At 46.7% G+C, this 27,089-nt stretch overlaps 1 protein-coding gene across 2 annotated transcripts in view; it reads right to left on the bottom strand.

Annotated features, from left to right (window-relative positions):
• GPC6 (glypican 6) overlaps positions 1 to 26,643 on the bottom strand; it is a 3,633,782-nt gene extending 3,607,139 nt beyond the window's left edge. The window contains exon 1 of one of the 2 annotated variants that reach the window (XM_069639953.1): positions 25,925 to 26,643. In XM_069639953.1, the coding sequence (XP_069496054.1) occupies positions 25,925 to 26,078 (154 nt within the window). In that variant the 5' untranslated portion in view covers positions 26,079 to 26,643. The remainder of the gene's footprint in view (positions 1 to 25,924) is intronic. The other variant, XM_069639952.1, reaches the window with a different exon arrangement.
• Positions 26,644 to 27,089: the final 446 nt, after the last annotated feature.

Genomic DNA, 27,089 nt, shown 5'->3' with positions numbered 1-27,089 from the left:
TATGTACCAATATCTTTTGTTTATGTATAAAAGTAACGTTGGGAATAAACTCACATTATTGAACATCAGCTCAAAATTGAATCCTTTCAACTATTGCTACCTTTTATGTTCCTTGATTACTTTGACTTTCCAATATAAGAAAAAACACATCAAAACATCAGAGAGGAAGGTTTGAAAGTAAGTGAATAAGATGTGCACATTATGCTTCTTTCATGTATTCCAAGTGCCCCAATAGCCCAGGCCTGCCATTTTAAAAGCTAATGCTTCAGAACAAGACTCCTGAGGGCTGCAGTGCCTAGAGGGGCTCCAAACATGCTCAAACAACAACATGCCTGTCATATTTCTGCAGTATGTTTTAAAATGCAAACCCCTAGGAAGACCACTATCCCCATCCCCCTCATTAGAGGTGCCTTAAAAAACACACACTCCATGGTAGCCCATTCTACAGACATAGCAGACCTTATACTATTTGAAAAACTGGACTTCTTAGCCATCACTGAGTCCTGGCTCAATTCAGCCGCAGGTCCAGCCCTCACGTTAGCCATCCCGGAAGATTTCACTATCCTCAGAGCTGACAGAACTGAATCTAGAGGTGGAGGCCTTGCCATTATTGCCAAGACTCACCTTAACATGAGACTTACCCCCTCAGATAACTCCAACTCCTGTGAATCAATAATAGCAAAACTGCCCAATGTCAACTCTCAAACACTTACTATCCACCTCCTATACAGATCCCCTGACCCGCTAGGCTCATTTGAGGAGGACCTAACAACTATCCTCACCAATAACCTAAAAAATACAACTTAGAGCCTACTTCCAGGCGATTTTAACCTAGGCTTTAAAGACCCTAAAGACCCCCAAGCTACATTTATTGCCAACACCTTATCTGAATTAGGATTTGTCCAAAGAGTGACCCTTCCCACACACAACAAAGGGAGAACCCTTGACTGGGTGGCGGACTATAATTGTTTCGCCTCCATTACAGTCATATCCCCACAGCCTTGGTCTGACCACCATCTCCTCTCCTTCTCCCTGAAGGCCTCAACCCCGACCATCATCAATAACTCACTAGCCCCAGCTATCCTCACGAGAAATAAGAAAAACATTACAGCTGAAAATCTCCTCCCCCTTATTATCCCGACACTCATTTCACTTTCTGAAACCTCCAATCCCCACACCCTTGTAGATGAATACAACAAAATCATGACATCAGCCATGGATTCCATCGCTGTACTGAAATTTTGAAAAAGCAAGTCTAAAAGACATCTGAACACATGGTTCTCCCCTTACCTGAAATCTCTCAGACTCGAAAAACGCAAAAGCGAACAAGCATGGAGACAATGTCCCTCGGAAAATAACAAGACGAACCTCAACAAAATAACTGCCCTCTACAAAAAAGAAATCATGCAAGCCAAGCAAAAGACCTGTAACTTAAGACTATTGCAAGCTAACTCCAGTATAAAATAACTATTTACTATCCTCAAAGAGCTGGAAACACCCATCCTAGTCCCAGACACATGTGTGAAAGATAAACAATGGTGCACTAGCATCCAAAATGACCGGTCGAATAAAGTGACAGGGCAACAAGTCAAAATCAATAATAAGAAAGAATCCTTACTCTCCACCACCCGTGCAGCCAACACCCCCTCCCTCCCAAAAACGTACACCCAATCCCTCCCTCAGCTTCAGTTTCTCCAAAGTATCAACACTAGAGTTTGAACAAATTATCCTCACCCTTAAACCTTCGAACTGCCAGGGTGACCCCTGCCCCGCATAAATCATCAAAGACGCTGCCAGAGACCTCTCACCCTTCATCACCAAGCTCATTAACTCACTCTTCTACTCAGGCACCATCCCCAGCAACCTCAAAGCATCTTGGGTACTCCCCCTAATCCAAAAATCTTCCTTAGACCCCTCAATACCCACGAACTACAGACCATCACTACAGTCTCCTTCCTGCTTCAAATACTAGCTACAGACAGCCTATCTTCAAATACAACAATACTTAGAAAAAAACACCTCCTGGGAATCCGGCAGACGGGCTTGAGACCAGCAAATCGAGGGAACAGCGATGGGGGCTACCATGGCTCCGAGTGTGGCCAATCTTTAGGTCGAGACTTTTGAGAAATCCCACATTTACAATAATTTAAATCCTTTCAATGCCAACATTGTTAAATGAAGTCGTTATAGTGATGACATTTTGGTACTTTGGAAAGGCACTGCTGATGAGGCCAACCATTTCTTCACTTGGCCAAATAGTCTGAATTCACATCTTCAGTTCACCATGACTTTGAGCAATGTATCTACTAATTTTCTAGACCTCACCATTTTTTCATCTAATGGGGTTCTCAAACTCAAACCATACCACAAACCAACTGATAAGAATTCCTTGTTGGACTATTCGAGTCATCACATTAAACGCTTACGTGATAACCTTCCATTTGGCCAATTTTTACGCCTCAAAAGGAATAGCTCGGATAAAGAAACGTACGAGACTGAGGCTACTAGTCTCAGTAAAAAACTTAGACAAAGAGGCTACCCCAAAAAACTGGTGAAAAAATCAGCAAAAAGGGCTTTCAACAACAATCGTGAAGCATTACTTGAACCCAAACCTGCTAAACCCAAAGATGATAGTATTGTCTGTGTTAACACTTTTACAGATCAGAGTTTTGAAATCACCAACATTATCAAGAAAAATTGGAAAATCTTTGAAACTACTTCTCTAGCAATGCCACTGCCTATCTTTGCGTATAAAAGAAGCACCACTATTGGCAACAGAGTGAGCAAAAGCAAACTCAAATGTCCCAATATTCCTGAGCCTAGACTTACCACATTATGGGGTCTTCCTGACGCCATCGGTCATTACCCCTCTGGCTCATGCGGTGTCTGCAAATTGACTTCTAAAACGAAAATTATTGATGTTGGCCTTTCAAAACTCTGGACCCAAAAGAATTTGAAAAATTGTAACACTGAGTTCGTGGTGTATATGATCACTTGTGCATGTGGACTACACTATGTGGGCAAGACCACTCGTAAAGTGAAAACCAGAATCATGGAACATCGAAGCTGTCTGAAGAATAGAACCGAAAATGCTCCCATGGTGAAACACCTCAACTTGCTAAAGCACAATCATGAGGACTTTAAATGGACTGTACTAATAGCCCTTAAAGAAACTAATTATTCAGCTTGTGAAAAGAAACTGTTGAGGATGGAGCAAAAAATGATATATACTTTGCACAGTGATGTGATTGGTCTCAATGAATCTATTGAGTGGCATAATATCTAGCCATCTTTATGCTTTGGTCTAACTTTACCACAGTGACGTTTGCACGTTTTCCATATAGACTTGCGTATGTCGATTACACTCTTGTGTAGATCTTCTGTCATTCTCCATACCACTACAGACCCACACAGTCATCTACGGACCATTTCCTCCCCGTTCATTCCCCTTTCCCTCCACCTCTGTTCACCCTTAGGCCACTGTCTTACAGGCACCTACTCTACATCTTAAGATGGCCGCCGTTTTGTGCCTTGTTTTTCCAGGCACACGCCACATTTCCACTAAACATAGTGGAAGGACTACCAGGTAACTATGACTACCTGGTAGCATCGGCGGTGGCGAGCCTCCTGAGTCATTCACGGAGCTGTTCCCGCTTAGCACAGAGCACGTCTCCTCTGGCGGTTATTTAGCATTGGGTAAGCCAATTTTTGAATGCGCTCATGAACAAGTTCAAGCTAGATGGGTTATGAGCGACAATTAATGCTAGCTCCGCTCGTATGTTTCACTTTCCTTCCAGTGCCGAAAGAAGGATTCCCTTTGATCTTTTGCCATTATGGGCTCTTCTAAGGTATGGCATGTTTTGCTATGTATTTCACGGCAGCACATCCCTGGGTGTTACCTTCGGGTTCGGGACATAATTGACCACCACAGTCTACTTTACTTTTCGAAGCGATGTATTGCCCTCACAGTAATTTCGAGCACTGTCGAGCTTCTGCATTTTCACTTTGGGCATAGCGTTTCTCTGATTTACATTACTTCACCGGTTATGTAATGATTCGACCAACTTGTTCGGTGATCCACCCACACATACCTTCGTATTTCTGGTGAATCCTTGTGACATCTGCAGCACAGTGCTTGACGTCTGCACATTAGTCTCCCTTTCTGCTGTGTGTGAAACACAATCTCTGCTTCTCTGTAAGCGACTTATAACGCTTATAAGGTATTTTTTATCTCTTGTAGGATTAACCAAGTGGTCTTCTACCTCCTACTATTCTTAGTAGCGAGCACCCACAGGTATCATTTGAGGTATTTGTCCCCTCTTTTTGTATGCCTCTGTTCATGGATTTTGAACTGTTCAAAGCATCTTGCTACTCATGAGCTGACTATTTGTTTTTCTGTTTTATCCTCACAGATGCTAGGAAGTTTTCCCTGTTATTTGTAATATTTCAATTGTAACTGGGTTATCTCAATGTTTTCCTCCTGATGAATGATCCATACTTGTTTTAGGAACAGAAACATGTCGAGATATCTCTCTGTATTGTAACCAGAGATCTAAATTTATGACACATTGATTCCAACTGAAGTAGGGTACTACACAATCTGTTTAATAGGTACCCTCTTGTGCTCTTTCGATACACTGGTTTTGTAACTAGCTAAACAAGTTTGTCACGTAACTTCTGTTTTAGTTTGTCTTTTATTGGATATCGTATGTTTTATACTGTGGACCACTTCATTTAATTGGTTGTTTTAATTTCTATGATTTATTATTAAAACCTGATTTTAATTGTGACTGGTCCCCAATGTGAAATACTGTTTTCTGTTATTCTGTACCTCTGGCATCTGCACTCTAGCTTTGTCTCTCTTTATATATGCAGACGGGCTTGAGACCACCACACGGGACTGAGATAGCCCTCATTGGCACCAAGGCACAACTTGATACTCTCAGAGACAATGGGAAGATGGCCCTAGTACTTCTATTTGACCTTTCAGCTGCATTTGATTTAGTAGACCACAAAATACTCTGTAACCACCTCGACTCGGCAGCCCACTTCTCACAAGAGGCTATTGGCTGGATTCAATCCGTCCTCAACAACAGGTCCATGTGTGTCTTTTCTACCATAGCTTTTGCTCACCCTATCCCCATCCCCTGTGGGGTCCCCGAGGGCTCATGCATCTATCCCACTCTGTACAATGTGTTCACAAAGCCCCTTTTCAATGATCTGGATGGTCTTGGTATCACCTACACCAATTATGCTGATGATACCCAGATCCTCATCCCGCTGACGGGAGATTATGACAAGGATTTGGCCTTGAAAAACAAAGTATACCTCATCATCCAGCAATGGATGGCCTCTCATAGTCTATGCCTGTTAGGACACTCACCCGGGATCGGGATCGGCCGTGTCCTCGTGGGCGGGGTGATGCCTGGCGGCTGTACCCGCGGTTTCGCCTTGGTCACGGGCGAGTTGGGGTGCATGCGTGCATACGCGGAAACGGCAGGGAACGGGCTTGTGGTCCAAGCCTCGTTCCCGCGAATACCGTGATTCCGCGCATGCGCAGATTCGGATTGCGGGTCAAGCCTCGTTTCCGTGCCGAATCACTATAAAGGGGCTTCCGGATCTGAACTCGCCGCGTCTCAACGCGGTTTGGTCCTGACCTCCCGCTCGCTTCTGGAAATTCTTGTGCTTCCTTGGTCTCCTCGCTTGCCTCCCTTGTTTCCTTCCAGGTTGCCCGGCCTTCCCTTCCCCTGGTGGTTAGGTTCCTTGGTTGGGGGTCTGCTCTCTTGGGTTGGGTTTTGTCCGGTCCTGTCCAAGTTCCTCCGGTCCCTTCATCATTCCTCCTTACCTCCCTTCCCTCTCCTGCCTGACCACCTTCCTTACCTGAATTCTCCTCTGCCTTGTGCTGGGTGCCAGTGCTTCCGGTGCCTTTGTTCGGTCCTACTTGCCGTCTGCCTTTTCTGCCATTCTACAGCCCCGGCTGGCTTCTCTCAACATCTTCTAGAAGGATTCTGCAGAATCACAGCAACGCACTCAAGCTCGCTGTCTTCATCTACCGGCCTTCCCTGTTCAGTGCTTGCACTGTTCTGGCGCCACGTAAATCCAGGGAAGTGTTCACCCGTGGCGTCAGGAATCGGACCCATTTTCAATCCTGCAATCAGGACGGAACCTGGGCCGGTTCCTGGCGTTACCCTCTCATCTTTCGTTCTACAAGCAACGTCCTGGCGACCCCGGCACGCAAGCCTACAGGAAACACAGGTACGCAGCGCCCTAGGGACGCACATCTTGACAGATTGAGACGCCTAACCTCCGATTCAGACCCAGAGATGGAGGAAACCTCTGATCTGAGGGATGAAATCAGGTCTTTAAGGGCTGAAATGACAGCACTTCGTCTAGAAAACGAGACTCTACGTCAGATGGTGGTGCATAGGACTAGCACCACAACCCAGGCTGATTCTGCCATGGCACAGACGACACCCATGAAGTTCGACGGGGATTCTAGAAGAGTGGCCGAATTTTGGAACCATTGCAAGATCCATTTTTTGTTCCGGGCTTCCCATTTCACCGACGAGAAGGCGAAGATTGGGTATATTCTAGGGAATCTAACTGGAAATGCACTTGCTTGGGCAGCTCCTTTGGTGTCAGCAAACAGTCCAATACTGGGTGATTTTGCCGCCTTCGAGAAAGCGTTTTTGGAAGTATTCCAGTCACCTAACTTGGCCGCCACAGCACAAAACCAATTGATGGATTTAAAGCAGGGTTCAAGTGATCTGATCTCATACATTGGTCGGTTCCGTCAATTGGCGGCGGATTCTCAATGGCCAGAAGTAACAAAGAAGACGCTTTTTCGGCGAGGTCTGAGAGAGGAGTACAAGGACGAACTTCTTCATATACCAGAACCGGATACTTTACAGGTACTTCAGGAACAGGTCCTACGAATCGATCACCGTTTGGCTGAGCGGAAGGGGGAAAGACGTCGGTTGGAGAAGCCGTACCCCAGGTCTTTTCCATCACCTACTGGCACTTCAAGTACAGCAGAAACGGGTCCGGAACCCATGCAATTAGGGGCACTCAGAGGACCTTTGTCCGCGAAAGAGAGGAAACGTCGAAGGGACTTGAATTTGTGCCTATATTGCGGTGCCTCCGGGCACTATCTGGGTACTTGTCAGTTACGACCACTCAGGAAGTCGGAAAACTAGTAGGCCTGTCAAGTATAAGGAAGGCAATGACAGGCCTACCGTTCACACCAGCCCTTCCGGATACCGATGGGATCTTACTGCCCATGTCTCCCGCAGCCCTTTTGGTACTCCGAATTAAAGTACTGTGGCAGGATAAGTCAACTGAAATCATGGGTCTTCTAGATTGTGGTGCATCTGGCAACTATATCGACGTTGAGTTCGTCAAGCAGAATCAGATCCCTCTACTTAAGAAAAGGCAAGCTACACCGATTGAGGTCATTGATGGTACACCTTTGTCTTTTGGTCCCATACAACATCACACCGGTGTTCTGCAGTTGCGGATCAATGAACATCTGGAAAACATATCTTTGGATGTGATTAAATCACCATCTTATCCGATCGTGTTGGGTTTACCCTGGTTGTTGTACCACAACCCTAAGGTTAATTGGGTAACCCGTACAGTGACCTTTAATTCGGATCGTTGTTTGCTGGATTGTTCCTCCGCAAGGTTATCAGTTGGGATATCTACAATTGCCACGCAGACAGAGGTGAATGGAACATCTAGCGTATGCCTGTTGTCTACCATACCTTCTGAATATGCGGATTATTCCTCTGTGTTTTCGGAACCTAAGGACATACCCCTGCCTCCTCATAGAAGTTTTGATTGTACCAGAATCTGTGATTCCACATGGACGAGTGTATTCCTTATCCCCGCAAGAAAGAACAGCCTTACAAGAATATCTCAACGACTGCCTTCAGAAACAGTATATCACCCCTTCCAAGTCTCCTGCGGGATTTCTGCTGTTTTTCGTCAAGAAAAAGGAGGGCACGTTACGTCCCTGTGTGGACTATCGGCAGTTAAACGAACTTACTCGGAAGGATAGATATCCATTGCCTCTAATACGTGATATCCTGGAATCCTTGCACTCTGCCTGTATATTTACTAAGTTGGACTTAAGAGGGGCATATCATCTGGTACGAATCAAGACTGGTGACGAGTGGAAGACGGCTTTTAAGACACCCTTAGGGCACTATGAATATCGTGTAATGCCTTTCGGACTATGCAATGCCCCAGCCGTTTTTCAGCGTTTAATGGATGACATATTTTCGGATTTATTCGGAATATCAGTATGGGTATACCTAGATGATATACTGATTTTCTCAAAGAATGAGAAGGAACACATCATACATGTCAAAGAAGTTCTCAACCGTTTACATCAGAACCACTTTTACGCCAAAATTGAGAAATGTCTCTTCAATCAAGACAAGATTGAGTTCCTTGGGTACGTGATTTGCCGTTCTGGCATACAGATGGACCCAACTAAGTCACGGGCTATTCAAGAATGGAAACGGCCTAACGATGTGAAGGCCCTTCAGCGATTCCTTGGATTCGCCAATTTCTATAGGCGCTTTATACCAGGTTTTTCCAATCTCACAGCACCTTTAACCGGTTTAATCAGCAGTAAGACGTTGTTTGTGTGGAATGAGGAAGCCACCAATGCGTTCGAACGTCTCAAAGACGCCTTCAGCACCTCTCCCATCCTACATCATCCCGACCAAAGTAGACCATTCATTGTGGAAGCAGATGCGTCGAATTTCGCCGTTGGATCAGTTCTGCTACAGAAGGACCCGCAGTCGGATGTTGAATTCCCAGTGGCTTATTTTTCCCAAAAACTAACGTCGAGCGAACGGAATTATGCCGTGATCGAAAAGGAACTTTTAGCCATCAAATTGGCTTTTGAAGAATGGCGCCATCATCTTTTGGGAGGCCAATTTCCTGTTGAGGTCCGTACCGACCATAGAAATCTACAGTATCTACGATCTCTTCAATGTCGCAATTCCCGCCAGGCCCGTTGGGCGTTTTTCTTTTCTCATTATGATTTCACGATCACTTACATACCAAATGCTCAGAATCTGAAAGCAGACGCATTGTCTCGCTCCTTGGAAGACATCAAGCAAGACAGCCAGAACCAGTTATTGCTAGCCCCAGAACATTTCTTGTTTTCAGTGTCTCATTGCCTGGATACGTTCTTACAGGAAACATTGGCAGACCCTTACAGAACTGAACTTTTGAAATTGCCCCAAGTTTGTGAGAACGAGGGATTGCTCTACTTCAGTGGGAGATTGTATGCTCCCACCGACTCTCTTCGGAATGCCATTTTGCATGCTTTTCACGATTCGAAGATCGGGGGTCATCGGGGCATACGTGCTACACAAGAACTCGTCGCCCGACAGTTTTGGTGGCCAGGATTGGCCAAACAAGTTAAACAATACGTGGAATGCTGTCCAGTATGTGCACAAGTTAAGATACCCAGAAGGAAACCACTCGGTCTACTCCAACCCATTGAGACACCGCCCTATCCTTGGCACACCATAGCTACTGATTTCATAGTGGAACTACCACCTTCCGAGGGCTTCACATGCATTATGGTAGTAGTTGACTGTTTTTCCAAGATGGCTCATTTTATCCCTTTTGTTAAAGTTCCCTCTGCGAGTTCCATGGCCCGAGCATTTCTGCACAACATTTACCGGTTGCATGGACTACCTGATAAGATCATCTCGGACCGCGGTTCCCAGTTCATATCATCCTTTTGGAAACAACTGTGTCATCACCTGGGCATACATCGAGCACTTAGTTCTGGCTATCATCCACAGTCCAACGGACAGACGGAGAGGACTAATCAGACGTTGGAACAATATCTGCGCTGTTTCTCCAACGCCTCTCAGACCAACTGGGCATTGCAACTGGACTTTGCTGAGGTAGCTTACAACAACTCGATTCATTCTGCAACAGGTGTAAGCCCCTTTCTTTGTACCTATGGACTCAGTCCTAGACTTTTTCCGTTTGTTCCTGTACGACCAAGCGCGGTTCCCTCTGCTGATCAGCTGATTCAAGAAACCCGAAGACTGCATGCCCAGGCGACTGGTACCCTGGTTAAGGCACGTGAGGACATGAAGGTCCAGGCAGATAGGAGGCGTACCCCGGAACCTATATTCAAGGTTGGTGGGAAGGTGTGGCTTTCTTCCAAGAACTTACCTGTTCGCAACTTACCTACGAAATTTGCTCCCCGTTTCCTAGGACCCTTCCGGATTACTAGACAGATTTCCCCGGTGGCATTCGAATTGGATTTACCCCCATCCTGGCGGGTGCATCCTGTGTTTCATGTCTCCTTGTTTAAGCCTCACCTGGAGGACCCTTATGGGCGCTAGGGCTCTCGTCCTGCGGCCATTGAGGTGCAGGGTGTTCCTGAATATGAGGTCCGAGAAATCTGTGATTCTCGTTTCCATCGGGGTCAATTGCAGTTCCTGGTGGATTGGGAGGGGTATTCGGCTTGTGACCGCACTTGGGAACCTGTTGGGAATGTCCATGCTCCCCGTTTGGTGCGTGAGTTCTATTTACGCCATCCTTGTAGACCGGGGGCCCCGGGTCTTTCTGGGAGGGGGCATGGTGTTAGGACACTCACCCGGGATCGGGATCGGCCGTGTCCTCGTGGGCGGGGTGATGCCTGGTGGCTGTACCCGCGGTTTCGCCTTGGTCACGGGCGAGTTGGGGTGCATGCGTGCATACGCGGAAACGGCAGGGAACGGGCTTGTGGTCCAAGCCTCGTTCCCGCGAATACCGTGATTCCGCGCATGCGCAGATTCGGATTGCGGGTCAAGCCTCGTTTCCGTGCCGAATCACTATAAAGGGGCTTCCGGATCTGAACTCGCCGCGTCTCAACGCGGTTTGGTCCTGACCTCCCGCTCGCTTCTGGAAATTCTTGTGCTTCCTTGGTCTCCTCGCTTGCCTCCCTTGTTTCCTTCCAGGTTGCCTGGCCTTCCCTTCCCCTGGTGGTTAGGTTCCTTGGTTGGGGGTCTGCTCTCTTGGGTTGGGTTTTGTCCAGTCCTGTCCTAGTTCCTCTGGTCCCTTCATCATTCCTCCTTACCTCCCTTCCCTCTCCTGCCTGACCACCTTCCTTACCTGAATTCTCCTCTGCCTTGTGCTGGGTGCCAGTGCCTCCGGTGCCTTTGCTCGGTCCTACTTGCCGTCTGCCTTTTCTGCCATTCTACAGCCCCGGCTGGCTTCTCTCAACATCTTCTAGAAGGATTCTGCAGAATCACAGCAACGCACTCAAGCTCGCTGTCTTCATCTACCGGCCTTCCCTGTTCAGTGCTTGCACTGTTCTGGCGCCACGTAAATCCAGGGAAGTGTTCACCCGTGGCGTCAGGAATCGGACCCATTTTCAATCCTGCAATCAGGACGGGACCTGGGCCGGTTCCTGGCGTTACCCTCTCATCTTTCGTTCTACAAGCAACGTCCTGGCGACCCCGGCACGCAAGCCTACAGGAAACACAGGTACGCAGCGCCCTAGGGACGCACATCTTGACAATGCCTGAATGATGACAAGACAGAGCTCATTATCTTGGGCACCACCCTCAACTTAAACAAACTAGATTACAAATACGCAAGCTTCATCATAGACAGTAACCCTGTTAATGTAGCCAAGGAAGTTAAAATGCTAGGATTTTACCATGATGCCACCCTTTCCTTCCACAAACAGGTCAGTTCCATGGCCTCCTCCACAGCCTACACCTGTAAATAAATTAGAGCAGCCAAAACCCTTCCTCTCGACCCACAGCTGCATCAATCTAGTCCAAGCCCTCATCCTATCTAAACTGGATTATTGTAATGACTTATATGTTGGAGCCGACAAATATATTACAAACAAAATCCAAATCTTGCAAAAGTAATGCTCTCAGAGTAGCTCTGAGCATCTCCAAAAAAGAACATATCTCCAACACCAGGAGAATTCTGAAGGTAGCCTCACTTACGCATAAAGGCCTCAATAATACACCCCCAACCGATCAAACAGAACAGCAAACTCCAACCTCCTCACAGTGCCGAGATTTAAACGATCCAAAAGTGGAGGGAATAGCTTCCAGGTGAAAGCGGCCCAACATTGGAACTCCCTGCCTCCCACCTTAAGGACAGCCCAAATCTACACTCATTTCAGGTGCAATTATATCCACTGGATAAAGGAAAATGACTGGAAACCTCCTGATCCATGCCTCCTTGTGTACATTTTGTAAATTGCTGTTAATGCAACCGCCTTGTACTTTACCTGTATTCCCTTTGTATATACTTGTAAATTTTGTACAGCACTGTAACCAAGCTGAGAATATCCTTGTTGATCATGCGCCCTGATACCCTTTGGTCTGGCGCGCCCTACACATGAATAAAACAAACAAACAAATAAACAAACAAACAAAATGGTATGTCAATAGTTTGACATTTCATTGTTAGCTTTAGGAGCTTAATAGTGTATGTAGATTGTGTGTTGCGAACATCGATCAAAACGGTACATGGGGAGATGTGGCTTGCAGGTTAGTGCCATGGGTATTACCTCAACCATCAGTAGAGTGTCCTTCACATCCTCATCACAGATTACGAGTTCTTAATACACTGAAGAGAGACATTTTCTGCCAGACAGGATGCCTCTTTTTCCCTCTAAAACATGTTTGCGAGGCCTAGTTTAGCTTGTCTCTCTCCTGGGAGTACAAGGGACAGTGTAGTTTGCTCTGACTCAACTACTGGATTTGAAGGGGGTTGGATCACCATTGCCAGTTGTTTCAGGCAACAGCTTACATCTGACAGGCTCGATTCTCAAAGAGGCGCAGTGAGCATGCTCAACAGCCTGCTTCGCTACGCCTTTTCCTGATGCCCAGGCACCACTTCCATTTTTACTTGGGCCTGGGTGTCGTAACAGTGCACTGCCTGCAATCCGCCTGTTTCTGTAGAGAACGGGCGGATTGCAAAATCTCTGAAGCACGTTAGTAAAATAATGAGGTCATCGTAATTTTACGAAAATACTGCCGAGATCACTGACCAGTGGGGAAGCAAACAGGGCATTATGCAAAACGAAAGAGGTGATGGCTGGAACCAAGCCTGATTTGCATATGGTCTTTCCAGCTTAGCAGGTTGAAAAACAAGTGCAATCCAATAGTGCATAAGAAGGGTTTCATTTGAAATATTGTGTAGCTTGTGCATGCGACTCCAAGTCAGTCATGGACTCATTAGTTAATGGGGAATGAGGAGCGCAGGGATTTGAGGGAGAAACAAGGGCTGTGCTTGTGGCCTGTGGGAATGAGAATGTGGAGCTGCTTCTATTTCCCTAGTGTGATGCTTGTGAAGTTTGTGACCCTCATGCCAATGGCCTTTCAGGAGTCAAACATACTGTGGCAATCCTCCATAACAGTGACACCAAAGTGGTGCCGTACATGGGTGCCACTTTTTCCCATTTGCTAAAGTGGAGGAGTGCCACAGGAATCGGCATGTAAAATGCCTGATACCGAAAGTTCTGGTTGCTAGGTTGCTTTCTCGCCCTTCCTAGCAACCCAAATATATATTCGGAAAGTGCTGCATTCGTTCAGACTTCAGATAAATGCGCCACCTTCAGAATATGTCTTAAGTACCGAAAATGTTGGAAACACTTCATACGACATTTTCGGTACTTCACATCATGTTGAGAATCAGGCCCTTAGCATGGTGCATGGAGTGTACAGAATGTGGGCGCAGCCAGAAGGCATGTCTCATTCAATTTGACTTAGGAAGCGGGATCTGCAGAGATGGTTGGAGAGGGCGTGAATCGGGAATAACACAATCTCTTCCAGCAAGGTCTGGAGTGGATAATATCCCCACATTGAAGGCATCGCCATTTACCTGCTAGCCACAGTGGCCATGCGAAAAACAACCCAAGAAATGGTTCCTATTAAGGCTATGATTCCATATCATTTCATTTGATTTTTATATCATTTTAAAATCTGCTTGATCCATGAGGCACACAATACAACAATGCAAACAAAATTCAAAAACATATGAAAACACATTTATTACATATGATTAGAGTCCATGTAAAGTGCCTGTGCATTAATCAAAAAATGAAATGCTGAAAACATTTAATTTGGCATAAGACATTTTCATTAATTGACTTTGCACTGGTGCAAAGTGGTGCAAAGTCACTTTGCACTTGAAAAATACACTTTGCGTCGCTCTGTGAATCAGGGTGTTTCTTTGCAGTGCAGTCACTTCGCGTTCCACGAATTGGGACCTTAATATTTGTAGAGCTAATCTTATCTACAGCCTGTCCCCAATATAATCTGCATGAGACGTGGTCATGTGCATAGAACAGGGGGATCAAGTATTGCCTGTCACCATCATGGCATCTGTCTATGCCTGGGTAGGCTACTTTATACATAGACCATACACACTGCATAGCAACGAGGTAAAAACCCCTTCTAGTTCCAAGTCCCCCTTCAATAGCACCACAGTATCAGAAAAGGTCACATGAAAAGGAAATGCCAGGCCACATTGTTGGTAATTTGAGATTGTGTCCTGTAACAGAGCAATTGAAAAGTCGGTTAGTCTGGAGAAATGTGCACATTAAAACTGCAATGCAGTCAATATTGTTATTTCAATAGTAGAGGAAATAAAAATCTGTTTAGAGAGTTATTTTCCAAAGCACTGTGCAGAATAATAGACACATAGGTAAACTGTACAGCACAATATCTGTGTCATCGGGAGGTAAAGCAGGTACACATTTCAAATGCACCTTAGTCATTAAGGCTTTTTCTTGTTGATCAAATGTAATAGACTTTGCCATTTTAAGCCGCTGTTCATTTAGTCGAAGCTGACCAGTTGAAGCTAAGTGGCGATATAAATAAAATGAGAGTATGCCTCGTTGCTATCAAATAAGGAGAATGGCCTGAGGCTTAACGCAAGTGCTTGGACTGTCTGGAATGTCAAACGCAGCAGGGCATTGCCGAAGTACACATATTCTCAATTACCCAACTTAGGGACGCCTGAAAGGAAACTCAGTCATCCAGCGAGCAATGCGCAAGTTCTGTTACTTTTGGTAGATGGATTTTGCCGGGATCTAAAAATGAAAGAAGGTTCCCACAGGTCTCAATAGTTAAAGATGTATTTGTTTCATTTGATAAATGATCTGACTCTCAAGGCATGGGCCACTTTCCTTGGCCATCTCAACTGGTCAAGACATAAGCCAGGTCTTGGGTGAAGACAAGAAGCAGAACAGTCATGGCTGTTACACATACTTATGGCATCCAAGGCCTATGTAGCATCATCCAGTGTTAGAGGGAATATTTTGCAATTATGGGTTCAAGCTAGTGCCTCCTAATCATAGCACCCAGTCAGTTAATTAGTAGCTCCTTGATGGCAGGATTTATTAGGAAGTCACTCGCTCAGGGAGTTCCTTTCCCCCACAAGCAATGTGACCGCACCCAAAGCGCTTATACAGATTCAACTTTAGTGAGACCTCCAACCTATTTTGCACCACCCCAGCAAATACCCTCTGTACCACCAATGAGCTTGGAACCAGGCCAGTGTATCGTAAGAATATATATTTATTTGAAGTTTGACAAATAATAATAGCAACCAAAACATCAACCACCAAATGCCGTGGCACAACTTAATGGGCCTCATTACGCGTCCGGCAGTAGCCGTGTCGATAAAACTGGCAGGCTGGTGCCAGACCCATAGGGAATAACCGGCTCCAGACTTGGTGGAATCACCGGGGGATTACAGCCCCGGTGATCCGGTAATTCCGGAGCCGGCATTCTGTAACTGCCCATTCCCATGGAGTCCTATAGGTGCCGTTTTTAATTAATTTCATTAATGGTGCTGGTGCTGGTGTTTCCATTTCCGTCTGCAGGCGGGTAGCGTTACTCCAGCCAAGTCAGACCTGGCGGGAGTAACACCACTCACCTGCAGAACTCGTAGTTTGCCGGTCCAGAGACAACGGTGGCAGCGGTTTTACCACCACCATTGTGTCTGAACCGGCAAACTCTGAATGAGGCCCAAAGTCACAATTTCAAATTGCTTGCACCAATTGACTTACTTGTATTTCTAAAGAATTTACAGATACTGCAACACACCAGGTAAAATGTAGAGACTGTACATCAAACACACACAGAGGATTTTTTGCACATTAATAATTATGAAATGGTTTATCACATTGCTCTTCTGTCCCAGCAACCCCCACCCCAGGTATCAGTTATATATGACCTCTTAATTTTAAGGCAAGGTACAGAGAGTGGGAATACAGCAGCAAATAGACAGAATGAAAAAAAAATGGTTTTTTTTTATTTGAAAGACAAAGTCAAGAAATGTGGTCAATGGGAAAATCATTTTGGGTGTTTTATTTGAAAGGCAAAGTCAGGAAAGGAACTCAATGGAAACATCTATATGGGCTTGTTATTTGCATGAAATACAGGCCTTTGGGGGAAATTGTTTTGGAATGCAAGAAAATAAATGGGAAATTTTGTTTTGCACTAATAACATTCACTTGAATAGCAGAGTTTTAGGATTCCTTATTTTGGGATTATGGACACCCCCCTTCTGTACAAAATACAGGGGTTTCAGAAAGTAGAGTCAGCCAAGTACTTTATTGTCTATTCCAGCTCTAACAGACTGGACATGAACGTTGTTAGTTTTGAAATCTAACAACACTCATCCTGTGATTTTCTATGTGGGAATTAATTGTTTTAACTACAATTCAATACACTATGGATCTATACAGGTTCCCCCCTCTCCACAATGTAATGGAAAGGATTAAGGCATGCAGTTCCGAACACAATTCAATTTAAATGGATATGGTGATTTTCTATGGTGGAATTCATTTGAGTTTGATTTAATAAAATGTGCCAAGGGTCTCTCCCAGTTCCCCCTCCCTACTCGCTATGCGAGGTAGAGATTAAGGCTAGCATATTCCCCCCCACACACCTTTGTTGGCATTTTGATTAATCTACTTGCATGGGAGGCCTTGGTTATGGGGCATCCAGGGAAAAGACAGGGCTCCTCTGATGACAGCACAGATCTGGTCAAAGGCTTTGGTCAAGGGTAGTACCAAGGACCCAGACTTCCTCTGGCTTCTCAAATGGCAGGCCCAGCTAGCTTCTAGATTTCCCAGGCACTGCCTCCCACACAATGTTTAAGGCCCAGAAATAGAGTGGGAAAGTCATGGGAAAAATCAAAAGTCCAAAGAAAGGTCCCAAGAGTCAAAAAGTCAAACAAAGATCTCACCCCTCTCAGATTGAAAACTGATCTCTTATAGGACTGATGCCACTCCATTATTATCATAATTCCCATGCTCCAGGTTGGCCAGCTCTCTACCTCTCCCTACCCTCAATATGCCAACTGCCTGCTAATAGGACAAGGAGTTAGGGGTGTGAATGATGCAGGCTGAGGGAGGAGAAACATTCATCATCACAAAAACCACAAGTGGGTTTAACTTTATCAATGACCTTAACATCTAACAACATGGCGGCTACTCTAGTTTTTCAGATAACTGCAGGCACATATACATTTTTGAGTTCTATATTTTATGACGAGTCAGAAAATACTAATCAGATCTGGATGGAGCTACAGTTTTTATGAATTTACTCCTGAGTTGAAATAGTCACAAATCTGCCCCTTCCTGATTACAACCTTACTTCCATAACCTATCATCACACCAACTTACTATTCCCTTGGAATTATGTGAAGGCCGGAAACATCATTGTCTTCATAACTTAAATTGAATATATCATACGGGATTCATATGTACATGTTACTGGCAGGCTTTTAATCCCCTTTAATCTGAGTACAGGGTGAGCTCACCTGGACATATGATTCTCTTTTAATTAAAGAAAAGATGACACAATGTTAATCATATAGCCAGGCATCACATGGGTCCCTCAGTTTCACATAGCCACCACCTATTCCTAAATCGCATTTCTCCATCATCACCTGACCCAAACATCTGCTTATCAGCAATCTGTTTCATGCACAATATTTGATCACCCATTAGTGGCTCTGAAGCCATTTCTTGAGGTCAAGTTAGTCCTGAAAAGGTCATTTCTGCTGGTCACTAATACACAGTTAATGGGGAGGCCTTACCTGAAAGGTGATTTCTGCTGGCTGTGTTATCTGCAACTCCGACAATTTTGATCTAATTCTCTGTTAATTATTTGTATTTATAACTGAACAAGACCTGCTTTTCCTTGTGGGCCTAGCCCACATGTCTTGAGGTCAAAGTTTCATACTCACAGACCTTTCAGTTCACTTCGAAAAACACCAGCTGTATCTATACTTCAGAAAATACAGCTTTAAATCAACAAGTTGTGCTTGCATGTAAGATTTTAGCATTATATCTGGGCATGTTGTTTGAAATATTATCTTTCTTGGCAGACAGTTTGGACAGATGTAAGTTCACTTTAGGTATTATCCACACATAGGCCACAGTTACATAGAAAAATCCAACAAGTGGGCCTTACCATTTAAATGTCAGTTTATTTGTGAAAAGTAAGTGTCTTTCTCCGGAATATGTCACTTGGCTCCACTTTTCAGACGTAAGGTACACTTCCTCCTTGGTATTTTTCACATGACTACCATTTCCCTGTATATTTCCTTAGTGTACTTTTGCAGTTTTGAATCTGTCAAAAGGTGCCTTTTCCCAGTTCACACAAAATCAGAATCTGCTGCACCACATGTTATGTCACCATCATTGGGCATATCCATCAGCTTTAACCTCTCAGGTAGATTCCCCTTCAGGTGCGCACATGTCCATTTTAGTGACAATGGCTACGCCCATTTCTTTTATTTCACTAGGCCTTATGTTGAAAATCACGGTTTTGTACTGGCTTTTATATTTCAATGGAACTCCACATTAGCGAGCTTCACTCTCACAATAGGGGCCTAGCACTCTGGGGCTGTCTTTTCACCCCGCATTGACATAGACCCAACAACCAGTGGCGTGTCAAGGGAGGGGTCTGGGGTGACACGTGCTAAACCTGGGATCTGATTGGCCACCCCAGATTTTACCCCATTATCCTAAACTATGATCATTATTTGTGTGTGGCTAAGACTTCATGGTAACCCTGCATACTTCAGTGCCCCACTTGGGCCACCCCAGTAAAAGAGTCTGGACGAGCCACTGCCAATGAGTGGAGACATTTTTTGAGGCTGCGCACCATGAAAATATTACCTAACCGAGCAAAAGTCTTTGAGTATTAAAAGCAAATGAACTTGACTTGCACTGTATCGAAACTTGCAGCTCCATTTTGTTGACCGCCTGCTACAGTGCCTGGAAAAATTCACAATGGAGGATTTGCGTAGACGGCAGTCAGCTTAAGTGCATTGTGGACTGTGCTCTGCTTATGAAATAGTTAATATATTTCTAATGCACAGGATAGAACTTCAACATAGAACATCGTCACATGAAGTTTCTTTTCATCGCCTCCAATTGGTCTTCACTTCCTGGTGAAATATTATGCACCATTTACACACAAATATTTCAGCACGCAAATATTATGAGCTTTCATGGAAAGCAGAGTTCAGTTGCATAACCGCTACCAAAAACAACTCATTTGTAATGCCAGAGAGAGAAGCATGCACGCATTACTACGTTGAATGAGAACGTAATATGTTTTATTCCACATTGGAGTATTTCTGTTAAATAGTGTGTTTGGAGAAAGACATTATTTGGGTTACAATTAAAAACAAAATATTATTTTTTTACAAGAGTATTAGATATTGTATATGTCAATTGGGTTTGGCACATGGGTTCAACGCTGATAGGGATAAAAGGGTTCATCCCCAAGAACCCACCCAAGAAGCAAGGTCTTTAGGGGGGCGTAGTCTAGTCTGATTATTTGCTCAAAGAAAATGAAAGCACTGGTAGGCATTAGTAGCCCTGGTGTAAAGAGTATTGGAAGGACATAGAGTTGGGAGTCTTATAATTTGGGAGTGGTCGCAACGTAAATGGAGTTGAGCAGTGAGTACAGAGTGGACATTAAGTTTGGACAAGAAGGTACTGAATAGGCTGGGGCACACAGTTGTTCATTTAAGAGAGCTCAATCATTCCTTGGGGAGAAAGTTGGTGGGGCCCACATCTATTTCTGACTCAAGCACCACCCACCATTATTCGACATATGAATCTCTCTATGCCCTCAAACCCCCAACCCCCAAATCCCCCAAGCTACCCGAACCCCGAAGCTAGGGCCTAATTGCATATGGGGCAAATGTAAAAGCAACATGCAAAAAAGTAAACATCATTTTAATCTTCAACACATTTCAAAGAACAGTCCATGACATGTAAGGCCTGAAACCATTGTTGCCTTCTAAATAACACAATCCCAGCATACTGAAGTGCAGTTTCTGCTAAGGTCTGAGACATCCGTTGATATCAAACAACAGTCTGTGAAAATGTTCTGCCCTTCGTTTATGTTTTGCATCCTAACTCAAATGCCCCTGTCATGCATTGAGGAAATGCAATGTTGCACGAAATCCAGTATGAAACGTCCTTTCTCCCAATGCATGGAAAGCGAAGGAGGACAGGACCAGTCGGGTCACCAGAGGAGGACATGAGGTGAGTATTGGGACATGGGGCTGTGGAGATGGGTGAGGCCGGAGATGCTTGTGCCGGCCCGTGTCACAACTTGGGCTCTGGCCTGATCCTCTGACCCTGATCTCGGGTCAGTGTCTGCCCATAGCCGGGGCCAGCCACGAGCCTCTCCAAATGCTGACATTGTGCAGACAGCACAACAGGAGCATCCTGGCCTGACTTACAATCCTACTATCCCACCTCAGCCAATCATTGATGGGCTGGGACGGGACAGGCGGTCAGGCAGTAAGGACAGGAACTCAAGAAGGCACGATCCTACTGTGCACTAGCGAATTTGAAGGTAAGTTCCACTTCAGAGTCCCCTTTTCATCACGCTCCTTTCCCTACGACAGCCCCTTTACCTGCATCAACACCAAGAGCACCCCCCTCGATCCCCATATCCCTCCTTTTCTCTGCCCCAGCTCCCTCACACCGCCTTTATTGGTTCCTACCCTCTCACACCCCTTTTCTTTCCCCCTCACACCACTTTTTTCACCCCTTAGCCCTTCACACCCCTTAACTCAGCCATAGCCTCTCCATGTCCCATTTCACATCCTGAACCCACTCAGACCCCTGTTCTCACCCCTAGCCCCCTCAAGCTCCTATTCCCACCCCTTAGCCACCCCAGACCTCTCTTCTCATCCTCAACACCCCTCATACCCATGTTTGGCCCCTAGCTCCCTCAACCCTGTTACCCAGCCCTCACACATCCATGCTCTAAGCCCACACTCCTTTTCTCACCCCCTTTTGCTCACCCACTAGCCCTCTCAAACCTCTTTTCTCACCCCAGCCCCTCACAACCGCCATCTCATCCCCAACCCACATTTCCCTTTTTCTGAACCCGGCCCCCCTCAACCCCTTTACTCAGCCTGCAACACCTCTTTTCTTGCCCCTGGTCCCCCACACTCCTTTTTTCCACCCCTAGCCACCTCACTCAACTTTTCTCCCCCTAACTCTCACACCCATCTTGTCCCCAAATCCCCTCTTACCACTTTTCCCAGCCACCCTCAATCCCTTGCCTCACCCCCAACACATCTAATACCCTTTTCCCTGGCCCCCACTCCCTCTCAACCCCTTTACAGCCCCCAACTGACTCCCACTTCTTTTCTCACCCATAGCCACCTCACACACTTTTTAACTACTTTTCTCACCCTAGCCCCTCACACCCCTTTTCTCACCCCCAAACCTCCTCATACCACTTTTCCCAGTCCCCTCAACCCCTTTTTCTCTCTCCCAGAACCTCTTGAATGCCATTTCCCAGCCCCCAGCCCCCCTAAACAGTGTTACACATTCCCTCACATGTCTTTTCTTGCAACCAGCAAGTCCCTTTTCTATACACCCCATGCCTCTTTTCTATGCCACCCAGCCTCTGATACAGACCCGACCCCCACTGTTTCATGTGCCTGTTTCCCTGGCTCGGCTCATGTTTGGCCATAAGAGTCAGGTCGGAGCTCCTGGCTCAACCCCAGCTCCTCCATAGCCCAGAGATCCCTGCTCTCCCAGCCCTATGGGGAAGAAGGCGGGCAAGCAGACTGGGGAGTGGAGAGGAGAGTGCAGGAGTGGCAGGGTGCCAGCAGTGACTCCCAGATTAGGTGGTGACGAGTCAGTGGAGTAGGAGCGGGTAGCTGCAGAGGTATCCTCTAAAGAAGCAGAAAGATAGTGACAAGGTGGTCAGTGTGGTAAAGGCTGAAGAGGGAACTGTTTCACAACCCCCATCGTTAAAGAGTTCCGGCAAAATTGGAGTCACAAAATGGGGATGCTTGTGGTCTTCTGAAGAAGGGATGTGTGTCAAGCAGTTCGGTCTAGACTGCCGCTTTGTGGTGGGACCAAGCCTGATTTGCATGTGGTCTTTCCCCTTCTGTAATGGCTTGGCGGGAGAAGAACAGTGCTCTGGAGGGTTGCCCAGAGCAATTTCATGGGTTAAGATTAATTCTAAACCTTCCAGCCATCACCTCTTTTGTTTTGGTTACAAAATGAGGGCCCCGTTTAAGACGGTATGCGCAAAGATTAGGCATCCTGTAAATACTTTTTTTCATGGTTATTAAAGTTATGCTAGCTTCACAGAAGTGACGTTTTATATAGAAAACAATTCAATATTATCTTTTGGAAAACAATGCTAGACAAGCAAGACAAATTCTAAGTCGTCGACAATACGGACAGCTTATGATTTCCATTGCGAGTTCTGCCCTTTTTGTTTGGGATGTTGCTGTACCACGACCTGCAAGTTCATGTGTGTCACGTTCCTGAAACAACCTTGACTGCAGGAGACCATCGATACAGCCCCGGTGCCTCGTGCAGCCCATGCTTCTTGCAACAGGAGCCAGCGGTAAACAGACAGGACACCATTTAGCACGCGGATATCCTGACGCAGCACTTATTACAGAAACACTCAGCGGCATGTGGAGAGCAGCACATCGCTTTACACATCACCTGACACAACAGAGCAGCCTTTCAGAGCACGCGCCTCCCCCGCCGGGGGGTGGTTCGCGGGGAAGGGCGGGAGTAGCGCATCCTCAGCCACCAGATTCAAAACAACGAACAGAAAACACCGTGGATGCGACGCATCGTGGTTAGCACCCCCTGGGGAAAAGGGGATCCCACATACATCTCACGCTTTTGAAATGCCCCACACGATCATAGATTTCGTCGACTTTCAGTACCAGAAATAGCAACCCTCGAGCCTTTACGTGGTGACTCTGGCTGTCACTCACTAGCAGCAAAACCCTTGCGGGCTGACTAGACAGCTACTCGTCCTAAAGCGCCCCGACGCTTCGGTGAATATGCAGCCAATTGAACCCCTCTCTCGGCTGAACTGTCAAAGTCGACTTTGATGGGGACAGTTTGCTGGGGTGATGGTGCACTAACGTGATGTCTGTGCCAGTTGACTTTGTGTGGCTCTTACTAGTGTCCAAATATTTCAAATGCGATACAAGATTAACTGAGCCGTGAATAGGCGTGATAGTTATTGCACCTGATGGTGATACGTTTTGCTGCAGAACACGCGTGGCTCCTTCGAATGCAGAGGTATTTGTCCGGCGCAGGCTCTCCCAGATTGCTTCCTTGTGGTCACTTCCGGGCTTCTGCTGGTTGTAGCCAACTAGCAAGTGCCACTGTCTTAGGTTAAGAATGTGGCCACAGGAGGAGGCATTAAAGGGTAGCAATGCCATAGCTGAACGGAAATCTCTGAAGCCCCAGGGCTACTCCATGAAAGTAGGGAGAGAAAGGGGGGACCCTGCCCCGTATGAAACTGGGGGACTATCCAGCTGGGCAGTAGCCAACGGAGTCACGGTTTAGAGGGCAATACTTAAGTGGGGGCAGGAGAGCCAGTTTTGAAGGCTGCAGAATGTGATCAGCAGGGGTGGGTTCGCGTGGACCAGCCACAGGGAGTTACCACAGCTATGACACACTTCTGAACTCTCCCCTGGAACTGTGCAAGGAAAAAAGTGGTGTTTCTGCTCAGCGAAAACGTGCACGTCGACCACTGCTAAACTCTCCACACAGGTGGTCAAAAGTGTTGAGAGGTGTCTGAATGATGATGTGGAATATTCCCCCCTCCCCCACCGCCACTCTACTCCAGACTGCCCTGGCTGTGTTCTACTCATTATTTACCCGTCACATCAGCGGCTATTAGAACAATGGAAAGGAAACTCAAGAAAAAGAGTCAACCCGCCTGTGCCATGCCAGGCAATATTCTTTGGCGGGTCGCGCTCTGAGGGCTCCAATCAGGTAACGGCGGGGTAGTTCACTACACCCAGTTGGCGACCGCCCTGGCAGCAAATAACTTCAATAGAATATGGACCAGGCTTCAGTGTACATTTAAACAATAGAATGGGACACATGTTACCCGAAGTGTCAAAGAAATATGCATTTAAGTTGCTGCATCGGCTTGGACACAAAGTCGACGCTGTACGTTGGTGTCATAGGTGTCTTTAGATGCTAGCCTCTTGGGAAAACATGCTCTAAAAATGTCATTGTTTTGGCGTTATTGTCATCTGGCGCGTCACTATTTTCGGAGCTGGACGTCTGGGGCAGCAGTTTAGACCATACAAGATCTTCCACTGTGTAGCCAAAAAAAAACGACAGGTGGGCTCAGGTCCAAGTGTGTGAATGTCTCACTCACCAACCAGCATGTATAGCTGACAGGACCACGGGCTGAAACAGAGTGCTTTTCTGGAGCTGTCACTCACGCACTGAAACCTGTGGGCTATTGAGGGGATGGCGGCGGGATGCCGCTTGAAATGCCTCCGAATGTTCGACTGGAAAGGCTTGCAGTAGAGGACCGCGTTGAGTTGGACCGAAGACAAGCGCAGTGGACTCAAGGAAAGAGAAACGCGCGCAATCTGTGGATGATAGTAAATCGCCGCAAGCACATGCCATCGTAACATTCGATCGGAATCTCGAGATGGAGGTGGTTCGCAGAAATGCGGCGAAATTTCGAAATGGGCTGTTACAATGAAAGCAGTGTCGTCTTCCCGAATAGCCGCGTGACTGAGGACACCGCATGCTGCTTTGCAACACCTTCCAGAGGTTTAGTAACAAAGTGACACGCGCGACTCCAGCAACTCATCTTCTTGGCATCTTTTAATCACGCCTCGGTTGTCTCCCTGAGCAGACGTGTCAGGGCCGGCGGAAGCAAAGACCCGGCACCGGAGCCTTAAAGCCGGGCAGGGTATTTCTGTGCACACGAATAGCCCATCATTCCGTGTGCGGCAGACGCACAGCAGATCGCACTTGAGCATGGGGGCGTGGGGGAGCGAGGGGGTACCTTTCTCTCGTGTCGAGTGATGCTGCGCTAGGCAGCGGATCTGCTCTGCGGCTGGCATGCGCTGGGCTGTCTCGCGTCTCACGTGTGACATACACAAACACACACACAGTGCTGGAATGGAACTCAAGCGAAACGACTCATTTACGAGTTTCTCTGTGTGGGGTGTCTTTTCTGGTCACCCATTGTAAGACCACTTCGCAAGGGTTAAGGACCGATATTTTAGGAGACATCCCCAATAACCTATACATCACACTGCACTAGCGTGATAGGATAAGCGCCCTTCCCCCCAACACACACAAACACACACGTGAATGTTCAATGGCATACTATCAGCGGCATTAATAAATAGCCAATCATTTGCTCGAGAACCCCAACATCAGACCGACCACTATGCTGCAGAGTCAGCGTGAGTCCACATAGGAAGGCAGCACGAGCCACACACGTCTGCTTGTAAAAGGCACCCATGTGCCTGCTTCTCTACTACAGCGGAGACCTGAAGGGCAAAGGCGAGCGGGTGAAGTGGCCCCATTCCGGGGCACCCCACGCAGCGCAGGTCTCGTCCTTACCTGCAATTTCCTGGAAGGGCACGCTGGCCAGGCTGAAACCTTTGGCACTGTATGCCTGCCTGACCTCGCCGCAGCCCCGATGTTTCACGTCAGCTCCACCCGAAAGTGCCAACAGCGAGGTCCACAAAAACGGTAGAACCCCGATCCAAGGCATGGTGCAAATCAAATCCAAGTTGAGAAATCCACGCGGAGCCTTCCCTTCCAATAACACTTTCCCAGTCACCCCTTACTTCCTCTGTTAAAGTGCTCAAATCACTCCATTGATTGAACCCGAGGGGGGTGTGTCTGTGGTGTGCAGTGGGTGTCCTCACCCGCGCTCCTCACCTCACTGTCGAGGCAAACTTTTGCACTAAGCGGGAGACTGGAGCCACCAGTGATGAGAGGAGCCCCCGTGCCCCGCCTCCTCCTCTCCCGAGGACTCTGTGCTGCTCTATGATGCACCGCGAGACCTGATTCATAAGCACTGCTCTGGGAATCTGGTGGTCCGCCTGGGGTTGTAAGTGTCACTGCCTCCCTGCCAGCCGGCGACGATGCACCGTGGATGTGTTGACTGTGTGTGTGGGCAAATTGGCGCGTGCACGGGTCAGCATCGGGGGGGTTTGTGCAGCTTCACACAAGGCTGGACTGAGCCGGCAGCAGCTCCCTGCTATAGGAGGAGAGAAATCGTGGAGTCAGACACAGTGAGAAGCAGAGAAAGCGACAGAGAAACACTTCATGCATTGCTCTGGTTACGTCCAGAGAATGTGCCGAGGAAAACATGGAATGGAGTCTGCCGTTCGTACACCAGGAACAGGAAAAATCGATCCGAAAGAAATAAAAGGATTAGGAAGCGGAACATACATATTTCAGAGAGCAGAGACACGTGGGAATGAACGCCTAGGAAAGGAATTATACAACGAGTATTTTTCAACATGCACCAATCTATTCCTTTGACTATTATTATCCAATGTGGGTTCTAGTGCAGATTAATTTCGAAGAATATTTTCTTGCTGCTGCACTATGCAGTCTACAAGTCAAAGGTTCCAATTCCATCAGGCCAGATTAGAAAAGGCTTGCACTGTGCATGCACAGTGCTCAAGTGCTGCAACGGGTGCAGCCCGATACTGTACAAACAAAATAACAGCATTCTTGAGTGCAGCTGCAGTGCTCTGGAACGTTGCACGGG

The sequence above is a fragment of the Ambystoma mexicanum genome, chromosome 7q (genome assembly GCF_040938575.1).
Source record: "Ambystoma mexicanum isolate Mex_15411 chromosome 7q, UKY_AmexF1_1, whole genome shotgun sequence".
Classification (NCBI taxonomy): Eukaryota; Metazoa; Chordata; class Amphibia; order Caudata; family Ambystomatidae; genus Ambystoma; species Ambystoma mexicanum.
Note: the sequence above shows the minus strand (reverse complement) of the source record. Positions and strands in the feature narration are given on the sequence as shown.